Source organism: Abramis brama, assembly GCF_963993115.1.
Source record: "Abramis brama genome assembly, chromosome: 17".
Taxonomy (NCBI): domain Eukaryota; kingdom Metazoa; phylum Chordata; class Actinopteri; order Cypriniformes; family Leuciscidae; genus Abramis; species Abramis brama.
Genome location: NC_139979.1, coordinates 655,001 through 672,916, shown reverse-complemented (window position 1 = coordinate 672,916; position 17,916 = coordinate 655,001). Strand labels below are relative to the sequence as shown.

The 17,916-nt window shown below is 39.6% G+C and overlaps 1 protein-coding gene across 1 annotated transcript in view; it reads right to left on the bottom strand.

The window, feature by feature from the left end:
* Nucleotides 1-5,461: 5,461 nt before the first annotated feature.
* LOC311066635 (immunoglobulin superfamily DCC subclass member 3) overlaps nucleotides 5,462-17,916 on the bottom strand; it is an 18,521-nt gene continuing 6,066 nt past the window's right edge. Inside the window, exons 7-14 of the mRNA XM_084087916.1 lie at nucleotides 14,893-15,058; nucleotides 13,939-14,189; nucleotides 13,699-13,863; nucleotides 12,109-12,297; nucleotides 11,352-11,468; nucleotides 8,878-9,007; nucleotides 7,142-7,250; nucleotides 5,462-6,836 (exon numbers count right to left, since the gene is read on the bottom strand). Of these exons, the coding sequence (XP_083944042.1) occupies nucleotides 6,507-6,836; nucleotides 7,142-7,250; nucleotides 8,878-9,007; nucleotides 11,352-11,468; nucleotides 12,109-12,297; nucleotides 13,699-13,863; nucleotides 13,939-14,189; nucleotides 14,893-15,058 (1,457 nt within the window). The 3' untranslated portion in view covers nucleotides 5,462-6,506. The remainder of the gene's footprint in view (nucleotides 6,837-7,141; nucleotides 7,251-8,877; nucleotides 9,008-11,351; nucleotides 11,469-12,108; nucleotides 12,298-13,698; nucleotides 13,864-13,938; nucleotides 14,190-14,892; nucleotides 15,059-17,916) is intronic.

Genomic DNA, 17,916 nt, shown 5'->3' with positions numbered 1-17,916 from the left:
TAAGGAATATTAAGATTGCATTTTCATGACATTTCAGCTCAAATGTAATGTGCATCACCAGGATCTTCTTGATCCCCATCAATCTGGTTTCCGATCTAAAAATGACCAATGACCTTGTCCTGTCTCATTATGCAGCTTCTGGCACTGTATCTGATTCTCATCACATAGTTTCTCTGGTCTATACATCATGGTAGTGCTCTTCCTTGGTTTGCATCCTATCTCACTGATAGGCGATTCTTCATTGCTGTTCTTAACCTCAAATCCTCCACTCACTCTCAAGGTGTCCCTCAAGGCTCCGTTCTGGGACCTCTTCTTTTTTAATATTTATTTGTCACCCCTTGTTATGCTGATGACCTGCACATTTTCACATCTGCTTGCTCCACTTCTATGCTCTTCCCATAGACACATTACATTTATTCCTTTAGTAGATGCTTTATCCAAAGTGACTTTGAATCTCGAAGCCGGTGCAGAGAGATAAACAGAGGTGTGTAACGTGCCACTGCATTCTGGATCATTTGTAGAGGTTTAATTGTACATGTTGGAAGTCTAGCCAGAAGAGCATTGCAATAGTCCATGCTAGAAATGACCAGCATGCTCTGTTAGGAAAGGCCTGAGCGTCCTAATGTTGTGCAGTGAAAAACTGCATGGTTTGTTTTTGCAATGTGATCTTTAAAGGTCAGCTGATCATGAAGGATTATCACAAGATTCCTGGCTGAACTCGATGGAATTATCGTTGATTAACTTATCTGGATGGTAAACTGGTGCTGTACTGACCCGAGTGGCTGGGAAGAGGAGTAGGTAATGTTCTAATCATCCATGCCGACAGCTTGAGGTTCGTGCAGATCTGGTTGGATCATCTGGTTGAAAGGTGGTGTACATGGAGAAGAAGAAAGGTCCAGGAACTGAACCCTGAGGAACCCCATTTACCAGCTTGTGTGATTGGATCCCTCCCCTCCACAATCAGCCTTGAAGGATTGCAATTAAACAAACATGAACTAAAGGCAATGCAGCAAATTCAACATGATGTATTTTTTCACATTACAATGAGAATGAGTTTTTGTTGTATTACATAAATTAGTATTATGTGCTTAATTTTCATGAAAACAATGCAAAAAAGTCTTAATTTTCTTTACACTAAATATAATTATCTTTTTTGTTTGATTCTGGGTAAAAACATGAAATGAACGTTCCTGAGAGACTCAATATCTGCTAAAGAGATCCCCATTAATGACAGCGAGTGAAGCTCCACAGAAACACAGATCTTCTGAACTGTGCATCATAAATACATTTTAAAATAAATTTTAAATGACAAGACAGTAAATCTGGTTAGCTGATGTGACAGGCTGTCGGAAACACTGGAGCTTCTCAGGACTAATGCCTGCAGGAACATCTTCGCCCTCCGTCAACAGATGCAGTTTCTATATTTAGTGTGGGATGAACATGAGCTATACAGAATTATGGCAGTCATAATTATGAGATAAAGAGTCAAAACTATGACATAAAAAGTCAAAATTATGACATACTAAGTCATAATTATGAGATAAAAGCTTTATCTCAATTATGAGATCAAAATGTGAAATTATGACACTAATTCATAATTATGATATAAAAAAAACTGAATTATGAGAGGAGTCAAAATTATGACATACTAATTCATAATTATTGAGATAAAAAGTCAAAATTATGAGATAAAATTTGTGAAGCAAACATGAGCTCTACAGAATTATGAGTCATAATTATGAGAAAAAAAGTCAAAATTATGACACTAATGAGATAAGTTTAATCTTATAATTATGAGATAAAAATGTGAAATTATGACACTAATTCATAATCATGATATAAAAATCTGAATTGAGTAAAAATGATGACATGCTAATACATAATTATGAGAGCAAGAGTTGAAATTATGAGATAAAATTTGTGAAGCGAACATGAGCTCTACAGAATTATGACATTCATAATTATGATATAAAAAATCAGAATTTTGAGGTCAAAAATGACATACTAATTCATAATTATGAGCTAACAATGAGAAATTATGACACTAATTCATAATTATGATATAATAAAATTTATTTTAAAAATTAAATTAAATAATAAACAGAATTATTAGATTAAAAAAAGTCATAATTAATACCCAATGTGATTTTATGAAGAAGAAAAAAAAAGCTTCTCTAACAATCTTCTCTAGCCATTTTCTAACCCGTTCATGAGATCTCCAGCACACCAGTCATCCCATGTTATTACGGTGTATCCATATAAATGGCCCACCCTGTATAGTGGGCCCGCTTCTTTTTAACTTGTATATGCTTCTGCTTGGGAGTATTATTAGGAATTTTTAATTTTTCTTTGTCTCCCTGAAATTAAGAGGTGATGTCAATGAGCTCGGTAATAATTTCCCTTCAATTTCATCTCAGGTAAGAATTCTTGGTGGACTTAAAGTCCCCCTGTGGTGAAAATCCAGCTTTTAATGTTGTTTAAACTTTATATGTCTATATGGTGTTTTTAATATCCTTTAAGACAAACCATGTGTAAATTCATAAGTTGACACCATTGCTGAGTATTTTCTCCTTAAAACTGCAGTGAACCAAAGACAGTCTCAAAAACACGCTTTGAAATCGCTGGTGTTTCTGAGATATTTTAAGCCATGAAGAAATTTTGCTTAGGAAAAAATGGAAAAAATGCTTAAATATGTCATTTTGCTGATCAAAGATGAGTTATAAGGGATAAAAATATTGACTACAGGGGGACTTTAAATAAATGTTGTTGTTAAGAATAGTTTTTATCAATTGCAAATTATTTCTAAACTTAAAACATTTATGTATTTTCAGGATTTCACTACTATTGAAATTCTCTTTATTGTGGTCTTCCTCATTCATCCCTTTCACACAATGGTTTTAAAATGTGGAAACAAGGGAGATTTGAGGGAATTTTCAATTAATAATAAATCAAATGTTTAATTTGGTGAGCTCAGAATATCAATACGAGTTAAAGAGATTGTGGTTTATATTACTTCTGGTTCAGTTGTCTATTAGAAATAGAAGGTCATGTGCATTTAGATTGTAGGATACAACTTTACTCAGTATTCATACTGGAGAAATAGTGCAAATAATAAATTGCATGCAATTCTGAACAGAAATAATGAAACATGTAACACGTAACGTTCTACTTAACGCTGTTTTATTTGGCAAAGAGGTTCATTACAACCGACCGAAGGAAGAGAAACAGAAGAGACGTCAGCTGAGAAACTCACAATGACTTCTGTGCCGTACAGTATTAGATCTGACGGGTTTTCTTGCAGTCGACTCGTGAGTTTCAGAGTCACAACAGGTTAAAGCTACAGGAGCGTTTGGTTCTGACAAATAGCCGAAGGGAAAAGAACAATCCGGGAGGTTAAAGCATCACTTCTCTCATTGGTACAAGCATTCAAAATCAGCATCTACTCAACTAAACAATTCATCCTAAACCTTAGACATGTTGAGCAATCCATCACATATAAACATTTCAACATCCAGAATATATAAGGGTTCATTAGATCCTAAAGCAGCAAACAGAGATCGACCAGCGACATTTCAGAGTCTGAGGCCTTTTCTTTAACAATAACGCTTAAATCTATGGAAGATCATTTCCGGCAGGGAATAATAACAGAAAAAAAAAGCTAATTGCGACTTTTTATCTCACAATTCTGACCTTTTTTCTTGCAATTCTGAGTTTATAATTCACAATTGCAAAAAATATTCAGAATTAGTCGCAATTCGCTTTTCTTTTTTTATTCCATGGGGAAACGAGCTTCCGTAAAAATCACATCTGGAATGACTGTAAATGTATTTTCGCGCTGGTGATCCTTATAAAAATTAGGAATTTTTCTTTGCAATCAACAATCTACTCACTTTTAACTCTCAAATTTCTAACATTTTCTTTTTAAATTCTACATAAAGAGAGAAGAAATCAAATTTAAAAAAGACTTAATGTAATCAAAAGAACAGTGACAATATGAATATAAGAATAACATTAAAGAACAATCGTACATCTATTTTGGCAATATTTCCCAAATCAAGCAGAAAAATAACTTTTCATCGTGGGAAAATGAATCAAAGGAAAGTTCTACAAGAGAACAGAAGTTTCATCTTAAATTTGGCCTCGGTTTCTAATCTTGTTGCTTTATTTTAGTTTTTACATTTTGGTTTCATTGCGTTTGTTCTAGACAACAAGAATCAGAGGCCTAAAGGGTTAAAGACTTTTCATGTGAATCTAGAAAGTGTTATTTTGGTAACTATTCGAACAGTGAAGAGCAGTTCACATGTGTGGTAAACCGGTTAGTTAACACACACACACACACACACACACACACACACACACACACACACACACTCTTATCAAGCTGGTTTGGGGTTTGTTCATGTGCTTTAGAGGAAGAACCGAGGTATTTGGTCTCATAAACACGATCACTAACCGTTATTTGGCAAGTTCAGCTTCAACATTATTAAGAAAGAAGCAGATCTTATTTTCTGGTTTCAACATATGAAAATATATTCGATATCTGCTAGTCATTATTAGTTATAATTTCTAGAATAGAATCTGTGTCTTTGAGGTAATCATCATCAGGTTCTGAGCTTGAGCTAATGAGTGACGTCAGTGTCCGGAGCGTTTGGCTTTGGTTAATGGTCAGTTTTCTGGTTTAATCATCATCAGTTATGGAAGCCCATATCAAAAAGTCATGCTTTGGTATATTATAATTAAAAAGCAAAATCATGACATATTAAGTCATAATTATGAGATAAAATCTCAAGATAAAAAGTCAAAATTATGACATACTAATTAATAATTATAAGATAAAAAGTCAAAACTATGACATACTAAGTCAATTATAGGCTAAAAACTTTATCTCATATAAAAAGTTGAATTTATGACACTAAATCATAATTATGATAATAAAAAACCCAGAATTATGAGATGTCAAAATTATGACATACTAATTATTAATTATTATTATTATTAATTATGACTTTTTAGCTCATAATTATGACTACTACATTTTGGAATTATGAGATAAAAAGTTATGTCATATACCAATTTTAATTCTGACAAAAACTATGGCATTAAAAAGAACAATGACTTAGTATGTTAATTGAATTGTATTAAAAGTTGGAATTATTACATACTAAATAATTATGAGAAGTCAAACTTTTGACAGTAAGTCAATTATAATGTAAAAACTTGAAACTGTGAGAAAAAGGTTGCTTTTTAATCTCAATTTAAACTTTTTAATCTCATATTTATGAGTTAGTATGTAATATTTTTACTCATCTAAAATTTTTGCCTTTTTATGTCATAATTATGATTTACCAAAGCATGACTGTTTTTTCATGTGTGTCGGAAACGGGCTTCAATGCTCAGACCAACACGACTAAGAGGAAACAGTGTTTGTGGATCACTGTGTAGAAAGGAAAGAGAAGCAGAAGATCTTTGGACGTCCCTCAACTTTCACAGAAGCTTCTTCTGCCGCTTCAACACACAAATCTGAGAAAGAGTCTCGTAAAACATCAACAGTTCCGGCAGAGGTCAAACTCTCACTGGCATCGGCTCGGGCCCGAGGAGGACCCGTTTGAAGACGCCCGTGTTTGAGGTAGGCTGTTTTCCCAGGCTCTTTGGATGGAGTGGGAGGGGCTTAGGGGAGTGGGTGGAGTCTTCAGCTGCACACAGGCTAATGTGGCGAATAATTAATGAGCAATCACACGACACACACACTCATTACATCCACACACTAACTATTCATCTGTTCAGTCACACAGAACACACATTTTTGGTTTAACAGGATAAAGTTCAATTTGTTATTCTAGTAGACGCGTCACGTTAGTGACATTAACTAAGTTTGAGGTTTGTTTCCTCTTCCTAATATTTGGAATGAGAGTTTAAACGGAGCTCTGATGTGGTTTAAGTCGACAGACGGTTCTGTTCCAATCCCACACTGAACATCATGAGCTGTCATTAAAGCTCCTCGTTTACAGGGTTATAAAGCAGCGTCACGTGTGTGTGTGTGTCTCCTTTACATTCATTTATCCACTGCATTCAAGCTATATTCTTTATCAGTTCATGCATTCCCTGGGAATCAAACCCACAATTTTCGTGTTTCTCTACTGCAATCCTAGAAAGCACAAAGTCGAGGGAGTGTGGACTATAAAGGAAAATATAGTGAAAGTGAATTAAAAGTGGACTGTTTTACCCACTGTATGTGTATGGTGTATTTATGCCTATAAAAGATGGATGTCTAACTCCTAATCGGTCTCTTATGATGGTTGTGATGGTTATGATGGTTGTGATGGTTATGATGGTTGTGATGGTCATGATGCTGCCTATGAAGCTCACTAGGGTTTGGAACAGATGCTGTGTGTCGTTCGTCATCAGAGGCACTAAACGGATGTTGTGTGTGACTGAGTTCAGTTGTGTAAGGCTTTGGTGAGAGAGACTTGGTCACTGTGCAGCTGAAGGGGGGGAGGGGGGGTACTTCATCCAGTGCCAGTGCCAGTGCTGGTTCCGGTACCAGTTCCGATGCCAGTGCCAGTGCCAGTGCCAGTGCCAGTGCCAGTGCCTGTTCCAGTTCCAGTGCCAATTCCGGTACCAGTTCTGGTGCCAGTACCAGTGCCAGTTCTGGTGCCAGTACCAGTGCCAGTTCCAGTGCTGGTTCCAGTTCCAGTTCTGGTGCCAGTACCAGTGCCAGTTACAGTACTGGTTCCAGTTCCGGTGCCAGTGCTAATGCCAGTGTCTGCCGGGCGGAGAGGTTGTGGTTCGATCATCACCCGACACTGAGGAACCGCTGCCTGACGCTCTACACCAGCCTGAGGAACACCAGAGTTCATTACATATGAGATTTAATGACATATGAGTGTGTTTGTGTGTTTTATTCTAAAATGTTTTTACTCTATAATAAAACTGTTCTTTCAGCTTAGGTTTGTTAGTTTAGGTTAGTACAGTTGTCATTTGTACGGGGCTTTGGATCTGCTGAATGAATAACTGTTAACAGTTTGTGTAGTCACTAGCTTTATATAAGAACAACAGAAGTCTGTCATGTGTGTCATTTACTGTACACACACATGCTGTAATTAATCTCCATAACCTGTGTTGATTATTGTGATGTGTTTACCTGTGGCATGAGCTCAATGGCGTCAGTCGTGCGGATGGTGGCGTCTTTAGCAGCGGCTTGACCTCCTGACAGACTCCAGTTACCCGGAGAACCTTTCTGACAGAAGAAACTACACACACACACACACACACACACACACACACACACACAACCAGCACTCATTACCAGAACATCTCAAACACAACAGTTTAAGAGACACTTCATATCCAGTGATATTATTGATCTGACTGCACTGACACTATCAGAGAACAGAACTTGATCTGAACAGTGACTCTCTCTTCTTCTGTAGAGCTGCTTCACTCCTGACTCTAAGTCTGTCTCATATTTGATGAAGTTTCATCAGTGATTCTGTTATTCTCCTGTTTATTACAGTGAAGCTGCTCACAGTAATAAACACAGAGTCAGAACACTGTGGCAGAAAATCTCAGCTGTGTGCAGTGTTGCGGAAAGTAACTTTTAAAAGTAATGCATTACAATATTGCATTACTCCCCCAAAAAGTAACTAATTGCGTTACTTGGTTACTTTTTATGAAAAGTAATGCGTTATATTACTTTTGCGTAACTTTTTCTCACATGGGCTGGGCTTGCTTTTTTGTTTTTTAATAACAACAAACAACAACAACAACAAAAAAAGTTCTATTTTTGGCAAATGTTAAGGCCCTTTCACACCAAAAGTTAAATGAATAATCTTCATAATCTAATCCTCAGGCTGAAGGAAATGCATGTTTACTCCTGTACAGTAGAGGTAGAGTACAGTAGAGGTAGAGTACAGAACAGTGGAGTACAGTACAATATTGTACAGTGGAGTAGAGTACAGTATTGTACAGTAGAGGTAGAGTACAGTACAGTAGAGGTAGAGTACAGTATAGTACAGTACAGTGGAGTGGAGTAGAGTACAGTACAGTATTGTACAGTAGAGGTAGAGTACAGTAGAGGGCGCCACTCAAACAAACATTTCAGCTGCTGCTGTTCTGGATTAAAGAACAATAGGATACAGGAGAAGGAAGTTCAACGCTTATTTCTAAATCTAACCTAAAGTCATTTTTGCTTATTAGTATGGCTGAATTATATCATTGAAGGTCAGCAGCAAAGACATTGGTTAATAAAGTGAGATTAAATACATAAAGTATATTTGAAGACCTCAGATGCAAAAGCCTCTAAAAGCCACCTATGTCAAAAATGAGATAATAATATTGAGTGAATGCTCTCCGCACATAGTATACGTTCATCAAATACTTTCACTTCAAACTCACTAAATCCCAGCCTCAGCCCATTCAGAAATGTCGGTACTTAGGTAGAAACCTGTACGCAGGAGCCCGATAAAAATGTTGATATTAAAGAAAAACGTTAGACGGACTTGGAGGCTTTTGCACCTGAAGTCTTCATTTGTGTAATTTAATATATAGTCAATTATAAAGTTTTGCGGAAAATTCTGAGATTGCATTTTACTGTTTTTATTCATTTTGAGGAATACTGTATGTTTTTGTGCAAGTGAGATGAGTAAATGCATGTTCATATGAACAGGAGAGAGGAGAGCTGTCAGCTAATAAATGTGAAAAAGTAACTAGCGTTACTTATTTGAAAAAGTAACAGGTATTTTGTTGTAAATTGAAAAAGTAATGCGTTACTTTACTAGTTACTTGATAAAGTAATCTGATTACATAACTCAAGTTACTTGTAATGAGTTACACCCAACACTGGTTGTGAGTGTGTGACGGGATAAGACCCGGACGCACCTGTGCCGGTATCCGAACATCAGGAAGAGAGCGCAGAATATAATGCAGGCCATGCCGATGTGGATCCCGATCACGAGTCCTGTCATGGAGCTCTCGCTATCCTGACGACAGTTACAGAGACTCTGTCCTGCTGACAACACACACACACACACACACACACACACACACCTTCAGCTGTACAGTACACATCATCTGCCGGCTACGCTTTTATAAAAATAGCATGCAGAATTATAAACATTTCAAAAACACAAGCACGTAACATCAGTGGCTGCATTATGTCGCATATTTCCTTTAGCGAGTCACGTTCAGTCATCTCGTTTTACATTTTAAAACCAATTATCTGTAAAAATGTCTCAGTTTGGTCAAACACACTAGAAATGCGCTTTGCATTGTGGGATACAGTAGTCAGTTTACAGTGTGTTCTGTTGTTGTTGGACTGTTAAAAACTTATAGGTTAAGTTTATTTCACAAAACATATTGTTTCAAAAGCAGTATTTCTTATTCTAAAATGCTATTTATCTACTAGATCATGATTATTTTTAAAATGCTAGATTATTAACTATAATGCTAAGAGTATTTTAATTTTTATCTAAAATGTTTTTCTATTATGAAAATGCAGTAGATCGTCTGGTTTTAATTACAGGAAGATTTCATAAAATTATGCAGAAACAGTATGAGCGGTGCACACATCTCCTGTAGTTCTGAGGAGAAGTGCACTGATGAGTATGACACTTATGGAATGCCAAAGCAAATGTAGACATAAATACATATATACATAAACAAATGTGAAAATAAATACATCAAATGAAAAAATGGGGGAAAAAAATACAATTACACATAAATACGAAAATAAAAGTATATAAATACTCAATTTATTTTTTAATTTTTTTACATTTCATTGTATATTTATTTATGTATTTTATTCATATATTTATGTATGTATGTATGCATTTATTATTATTATTATCATTATTACTACATATTTGGCATTCCATAGACCAGGGGTCAGCAAGTAACTTTGGCCACGGGCCAATATTTTTTTTAGCCAGTAGATGGCGGGCCAGCTACACAGAGTTAGGCCTATGGATACAAATTAAATACTCTCATAGGCCTATAATCGCGGAATATGATGGGTCCGTCACCGTCCGTGGATCATTCGTTCAATCGTTTTTTTTTTTTTCAAATTAAAACCAAAAATAAAAAGATGAAAAATGTATTTTCTGAACTAAAATGAAAAAACGAATAACGACGGGTTTTCTGATTTTCTGATTGTGCTCAGATCAAAAATAGAAAAAATGAATTACTGGATTAGACAAATTTTAATTTTGATTTTTAATTTTTAATTTAACTACTTTAGTTATATATCAAAGAAATCATTTTAAACAGATCAAGTACTATTGTGGTAACAGATCACAGCCATTTTAATAAAGGTATGAAAATAGCAATCATGCCTCATTCGCTTACAGTCCGACTTTATTCCTTTATTTTATTATTATTTATTCGGGACACACGCATACACACCTAAGGTTTAAGGAGGTCTGCGCGGGACTGTTTTTTTTTTTTTTTTGTCCCGCTCCCACAAGGTTCTATTCAGCAACCGCTTAAAATACACTCTGTGTTCACCCGCTTTATTTCCGGAAAATTTAATCTCGTTTCCAGAATCTCACATTCAAATGTCTCTAACGGAAAGAATGAGATTAAGTAGCCTATAATAATTATAAATGCTATACAAAAATTGTGTTCGTGTCAATATAAATATTAGGCTATTTTAACATTGTAGGCTACTGTCAGCAGAGAAAAAAAAAATGCCACAGAAAAAAAACATGAAATATAAATAACATAAATTAAATAGGACAAAGCCTATCACTCAAATTTCTAAGCAACATAAACGAAAATCATATTGCCCTACTGACAAATGAAGTAGACTATTTTCTGCCAAACAATTTCAAACATCCTTGCAAAAAAAGAATGTTGTTGACTGACAATGGTTTCAGTACCAAACAGCGGTGTGAACGCGCCGCATGATTCCCATATGGGCGTTTCACCGCCGCGTGACTACGGCTTTTCTCAAGTAGTGGAAGAGTTTTGTGCAGCATTTAGGACTTCCAAAATAATCCGGCGGGCCAGAAAATATTGCTGGCGGGCCAGTTTTGGCCCGCGGGCCGCCAGTTGCCTTTCCCTGCCATAGACACTGACTGTGAGCGACTGTGAACATGTGCACACTGACGCTCTGCCTCCATCTAGTGTGTGTGACGTCACACTGCAAGAGGTTAAGATTTACACTTCAGAACTTCTACTAGCCAAAGGTTAATATATCAGAAATTACCAGATGATCAGTCACAGCTTACATTTAAAATATTTAAAATGCAAATACCCAGTATGTAATCCAATTCTGAATTAAGTTACTTTCATTGTTTGTGGATGATTTTACCCATATTTGACGTTAATTTCAAACCCTGAATATGAAGCATCACCTGCTGCATTTTTCTCGCTCTTTTCAGTCTCAGCCAATGAGACAAGTCGCTTGTTGCCGATGCTGTCACCATTCCCATTAAAGGCAACGAGCTGGATCTCATACACAGCTGCGGCTTCTGCAACACACAAACACACACTGATGGTGAGACACTGCTGCTCTTGTGCATGCGTGAGTGAGTGTGTGTATGCATGCGTGAGTGTGTGCGAGTGTGTATGCATGCGTGAGTGTGTGCGAGTGTGTATGCATGCGTGAGTGAGTGTGTGTATGCATGTGTAAGTGAGTGTGTGTGTGTATGCATGCATGAGTGAGTGTGCGTATGTATGCATGCGTGAGAGTGTGTGCGTATGCATGTGCATGCATGAGTGCGTGCATGCGTGGGTGCATGAGTGTGTGTGTGCATGCGCGAGTGAGTGTGTGCATGAGTGTGTATGCATGCGTCAGTGTGTATGCATGCCTGAGTGTGTGCGTGCATGAGTGTGTGTATGCATGGGTGAGTATGTGAGTGAGTGTGTATGCATGATTATGTGTCAGTGTGTGTGTATGCATGCGTGAGTGTGTGCATGCATGCGTCAGTGCGTGAGTGAGTGTGTATGTGTGAGTGTGTGTGCATGCATGCGTCAGTGTGTGTATGCATGCGTGAGTGAGTGTGTATGCTTGAGAGTGTGTATGCATGCGTGAGTGAGTCTATGCATGCGTACGTGTGTATGCATGCATGAGAGGAGCGTGAGTGAGTGTGTGTATGTGTGTGCACTGACCCAGGTTAGAGATGGTGTGTGTGTTTATCTGTGCAGGAAAACGCTCCTCATGTCCAAACTCTTGTTGCGGCAGCATTCGATGAGACAGTTTATATCCCTCCACACGACCTGCTTTAACAGGCAGATCCCAGAACACCTGCATCGCTGTGCTGTTCAGAACCTTCGTGAAGAAACTCGGCATTGTGGGAACTGAGAGACAGAGTTAACGGAATTAGTGCATGCGATTAGTAAGTGTGCAGAACAAGTATTACCATAGTGCTTTGGACAAGTAGCAGGGTAAACTGAGTAAATACTATAGTACAGCGGTTCTTTTGTTTTCTGACTTGAAGGCCCTATGTCGCCAAACACAGTTCACAGAACGCATACTCACTCACGCATGCATACACTCACTCACTCACGCATGCATACACTCACTCACGCATGCATACACTCACTCACTCACGCATGCATACACTCACTCACGCATGCATACACTCACTCACTCACGCATGCATACACTCACTCACGCATGCATACACTCACTCACTCACGCATGCATACACTCACTCACTCACGCATGCATACACTCACTCACTCACGCATGCATACACTCACTCACTCACGCATGCATACACTCACTCACTCACGCATGCACTCACTCACGCTTGCATACACTCACGCACGCATACACTCACTCACACACGCATACACTCACTCACACACGCATACACTCACTCACACGCATGCACACTCACTCACGCATGCATACACTCACGCATGCACTCACTCACGCATACACTCACTCACGTATACATACGCTCTTGCATGCATACACACACTCACGCATGCATTCACTCACACATGCATACTCACTCACACATGCATACACACTCACACACGCACTCACACATGCATGCACTCACTCACTCATGCATGCTTGCATACAATCACTCATACACGCACTCACTCACACATACACTCACTCACGCATGCATACATTCACTCACGCATGCATGCATACACTCACTCACTCACGCATGCATACACACTCACACATGCATACACTCTCACACACACACACACACACACTCACGCATGCATACACTCACTCACGCATGCATACACACACACACACACACACACACACACTCACACTTGCATACACTCACTCACGCATACTCACTCACTCACTCACGCATCCATACACACACACACACACTCACGCATGCACACACTCACGCATGCACACACACTCACGCATGCATACACTAACCCATGCATACACTCACTCACGCATAAATACACTCATGCATGCATACACACACACACACTCACGCATGCATACACTCACGCATGCATACACACACACACTCACACTCACGCATGCATACACTCTCACTCACGCATGCATGCATACACACACTCACGCATGCACTCACTCACGCATGCACACACTCACGCATGAATACACTCACTCACGCATGCATGCATACACTCACTCACTCACGCATGCATGCATACACTTACTCACGCATGCATACACTCACTCACACACCATTATGGCGTTGAATCATCTGTCAGTCGTGTGTGTGTGTGTGTGTAAATTCTTACCGGCCCCGTGTGTGGTGGCGATGACGCTTCTCGACTCCTGACTGGCTCCCAGCGGCGAATACGCTTTGACGTAGATAGAGAAGGTGGTGGAGGCTTCCAGGTTTGTGAAGTCGTGCTGAAACGTGTCTTTGCTAACGGCTTCCTGAAGCTCGCTGCTGTCCGGCTCTAAAAACACACACACATCATTCATCAGTTTAGATCCTCTGATAAACACAGCTCTCGGTTGGTGTCTCATCTCACCGCCCAGTTTGCGTATATGCAGCACGTATCCGATGATGCCGTCGCTGACGTGTGGCTCCGGCTGCTGCCAGCGGATCCGTAGGGAACTGGTGGACAGTGGTGTGGCCGTCAGGTCCTGAGGGGCTTCTGGGAACTGGGCGGACTGGGAGACGGCGAGGCGAGCGCTGGCCTGGTTGGTTCCCGCACTGTTCTCCGCGATACACTGATAAATGGCCTCGTCTTCAGCAGTGATGCGTGTCACAGCCAGAGTACTGCAGGTAAACACACACACACACACACACACACACACACACACACTCGTTTCATTGACATCTTTATCCCTGTGAGGCTCTAAATGATCTGATAAACCTGTCAATCTCCTGCAGTCCTTCTGTCTCTGATTGATCGTTTTCACTCTTTTATCAAGTAAAAGTCTTTTAGTTTAATTGTACAAGCGTCCTCCTTCAGCTCGAGCTTCACGAGTCTTTCTGCTGTCAAATCTGCTCTGATTTTATCAAGGAAACGTAAGAATAACTTTGATATTGTTAGTAATATTTCAGCTGGACTGAAGCAGCTTTACTTGATTATCATCATTTATTATTATAAAAATCATGAGTATCAAATATGATCATCAGGCTTTTGAGGAAGGTTTATTTGTTCATCTCTCAATCATCATTGTACTGCATTCCATTATATTATATGTTTTACAACTATCTTACTAAGACTAATATTATTGGCAGATATTGATATTTATATGCATTTTATTTTAAACAATTTACATTATAAGCGTCAGAATTTCATATAAATATCAGCATCTGCATCAAACTGCATATTTTTGCTCTGAATAAAATGAGTCATATGAGTCATAAAAGCCTGATGTATCAAACAAAACACATGAAAACATTTTTTTCATCATTCACAAAACACTATTATTCCATATGTCAGGCTGTCGAGCGGCTGTAGGCTGGCGCTCACCTGTTGTTGTTGGTGAGTTTGACGTTTTCTCCAGGCGTGAGAATCTTGCCGTTCTTCAGCCAGATGAGGTGCGGATCGGGAACACCTTGAGCCTGACAGGTGAAGACGACACTCGAACCCGCCGGCTTCGACACCGACTGAGGCCACTGCAGGAACTCTGGAGGAGCTGAACCAGCAAACACCAATCAATCAAACACCAGTCCATCAATCAGGAGCTGAACCAGCAAACACCAGTCCATCAAACACCAGTCCATCAAACACCAGTCCATCAAACACCAGTCCATCAAACACCAGTCCATCAAACACCAGTCAATCAATCAGGAGCTGAACCAGCAAACACCAGTCCATCAAACACCAGTCCATCAATCAAGAGTTGAACCAGCAAACACCAGTCCATCAAACACCAGTCAATCAAACACCAGTCCATCAAACACCAGTCCATCAAACACCAGTCCATCAAACACCAGTCCATCAAACACCAGTCCATCAATCAAGAGTTGAACCAGCAAACACCAGTCCATCAAACACCAGTCAATTAAACAAACACCAGTCAATCAAGAGCTGAACCATCAAACACCAGTCAAAACACCAGTCCATCAAACACCAGTCAATCAAACACCAGTCCATCAAACACCAGTCCATCAAACACCAGTCCATCAAACACCAGTCCATCAAGAGCTGAACCATCAAACACCAGTCCATCAAACACCAGTCAATCAAAAGCTGAACCATCAAACACCAGTCAAAACACCAGTCAATCAAACACCAGTCCATCAAACACCAGTCCATCAAACACCAGTCCATCAAACACCAGTCCATCAAACACCAGTCAATCAAGAGCTGAACCATCAAACACCAGTCAATCAAACACCAGTCCATCAAACACCAGTCCATCAAACACCAGTCAAAACACCAGTCAATCAAGAGCTGAACCATCAAACACCAGTCAAAACACCAGTCAATCAAACACCAGTCAAAACACCAGTCAATCAAACACCAGTCCATCAAACACCAGTCCATCAAACACCAGTCAATCAAGAGCTGAACCATCAAACACCAGTCCATCAAACACCAGTCAATCAAGAGCTGAACCATCAAACACCAGTCCATCAAACACCAGTCAATCAAGAGCTGAACCATCAAACACCAGTCCATCAAACAAACACCAGTCCATCAAGAGTTGAACATCAAACACCAGTCAATCAAGAGCTGAACCATCAAACACCAGTCCATCAAGAGCTGAACATCAAACACCAGTCAATCAAGAGCTGAACCATCAAACACCAGTCAATCAAGAGCTAAACCATCAAACACCAGTCCATCAAACACCAGTCCATCAAACACCAGTCAATCAAGAGCTGAACCATCAAACACCAGTCCATCAAACAAACACCAGTCCATCAAGAGCTGAACATCAAACACCAGTCAATCAAACAAACACCAGTCCATCAAGAGCTGAACATCAAACACCAGTCAATCAAGAGCTGAACCATCAAACACCAGTCAATCAAGAGCTAAACCATCAAACACCAGTCCATCAAACACCAGTCCATCAAGAGCTGAACCATCAAACACCAGTCCATCAAACAAACACCAGTCCATCAAGAGCTGAACATCAAACACCAGTCAATCAAGAGCTGAACCATCAAACACCAGTCCATCAAACACCAGTCAATCAAGAGCTGAACATCAAACACCAGTCAATCAAGAGCTGAACCATCAAACACCAGTCCATCAAACACCAGTCAATCAAGAGCTGAACCATCAAACACCAGTCCATCAAACAAACACCAGTCCATCAAGAGCTGAACATCAAACACCAGTCAATCAAACAAACACCAGTCCATCAAGAGCTGAACATCAAACACCAGTCCATCAAACAAACACCAGTCCATCAAGAGCTGAACATCAAACACCAGTCAATCAAACAAACACCAGTCCATCAAGAGCTGAACATCAAACACCAGTCAATCAAGAGCTGAACCATCAAACACCAGTCAATCAAGAGCTAAACCATCAAACACCAGTCCATCAAACACCAGTCCATCAAACACCAGTCCATCAAACACCAGTCCATCAAACACCAGTCCATCAAGAGCTGAACCATCAAACACCAGTCAATCAAGAGCTGAACCATCAAACACCAGTCCATCAAACACCAGTCAATCAAGAGCTGAACCATCAAACACCAGTCCATCAAACACCAGTCAATCAAGAGCTGAACCATCAAACACCAGTCCATCAAACACCAGTCAATCAAGAGCTGAACCATCAAACACCAGTCCATCAAACACCAGTCAATCAAGAGCTGAACATCAAACACCAGTCCATCAAACAAACACCAGTCAATCAAGAGCTGAACATCAAACACCAGTCAATCAAGAGCTGAACCATCAAACACCAGTCAATCAAGAGCTAAACCATCAAACACCAGTCCATCAAACACCAGTCCATCAAACACCAGTCAATCAAGAGCTGAACCATCAAACACCAGTCCATCAAACAAACACCAGTCCATCAAGAGCTGAACATCAAACACCAGTCAATCAAACACCAGTCAATCAAGAGCTGAACCATCAAACACCAGTCCATCAAACACCAGTCCATCAAGAGCTGAACCATCAAACACCAGTCCATCAAACAAACACCAGTCCATCAAGAGCTGAACCATCAAACACCAGTCAATCAAGAGCTGAACCATCAAACACCAGTCCATCAAACACCAGTCAATCAAGAGCTGAACCATCAAACACCAGTCCATCAAACACCAGTCCATCAAGAGCTGAACCATCAAACACCAGTCCATCAAACACCAGTCCATCAAGAGCTGAACCATCAAACACCAGTCCATCAAACACCAGTCAATCAAGAGCTGAACCATCAAACACCAGTCCATCAAACACCAGTCCATCAAACACCAGTCAATCAAGAGCTGAACCATCAAACACCAGTCCATCAAACACCAGTCCATCAAGAGCTGAACCATCAAACACCAGTCCATCAAACAAACACCAGTCCATCAAA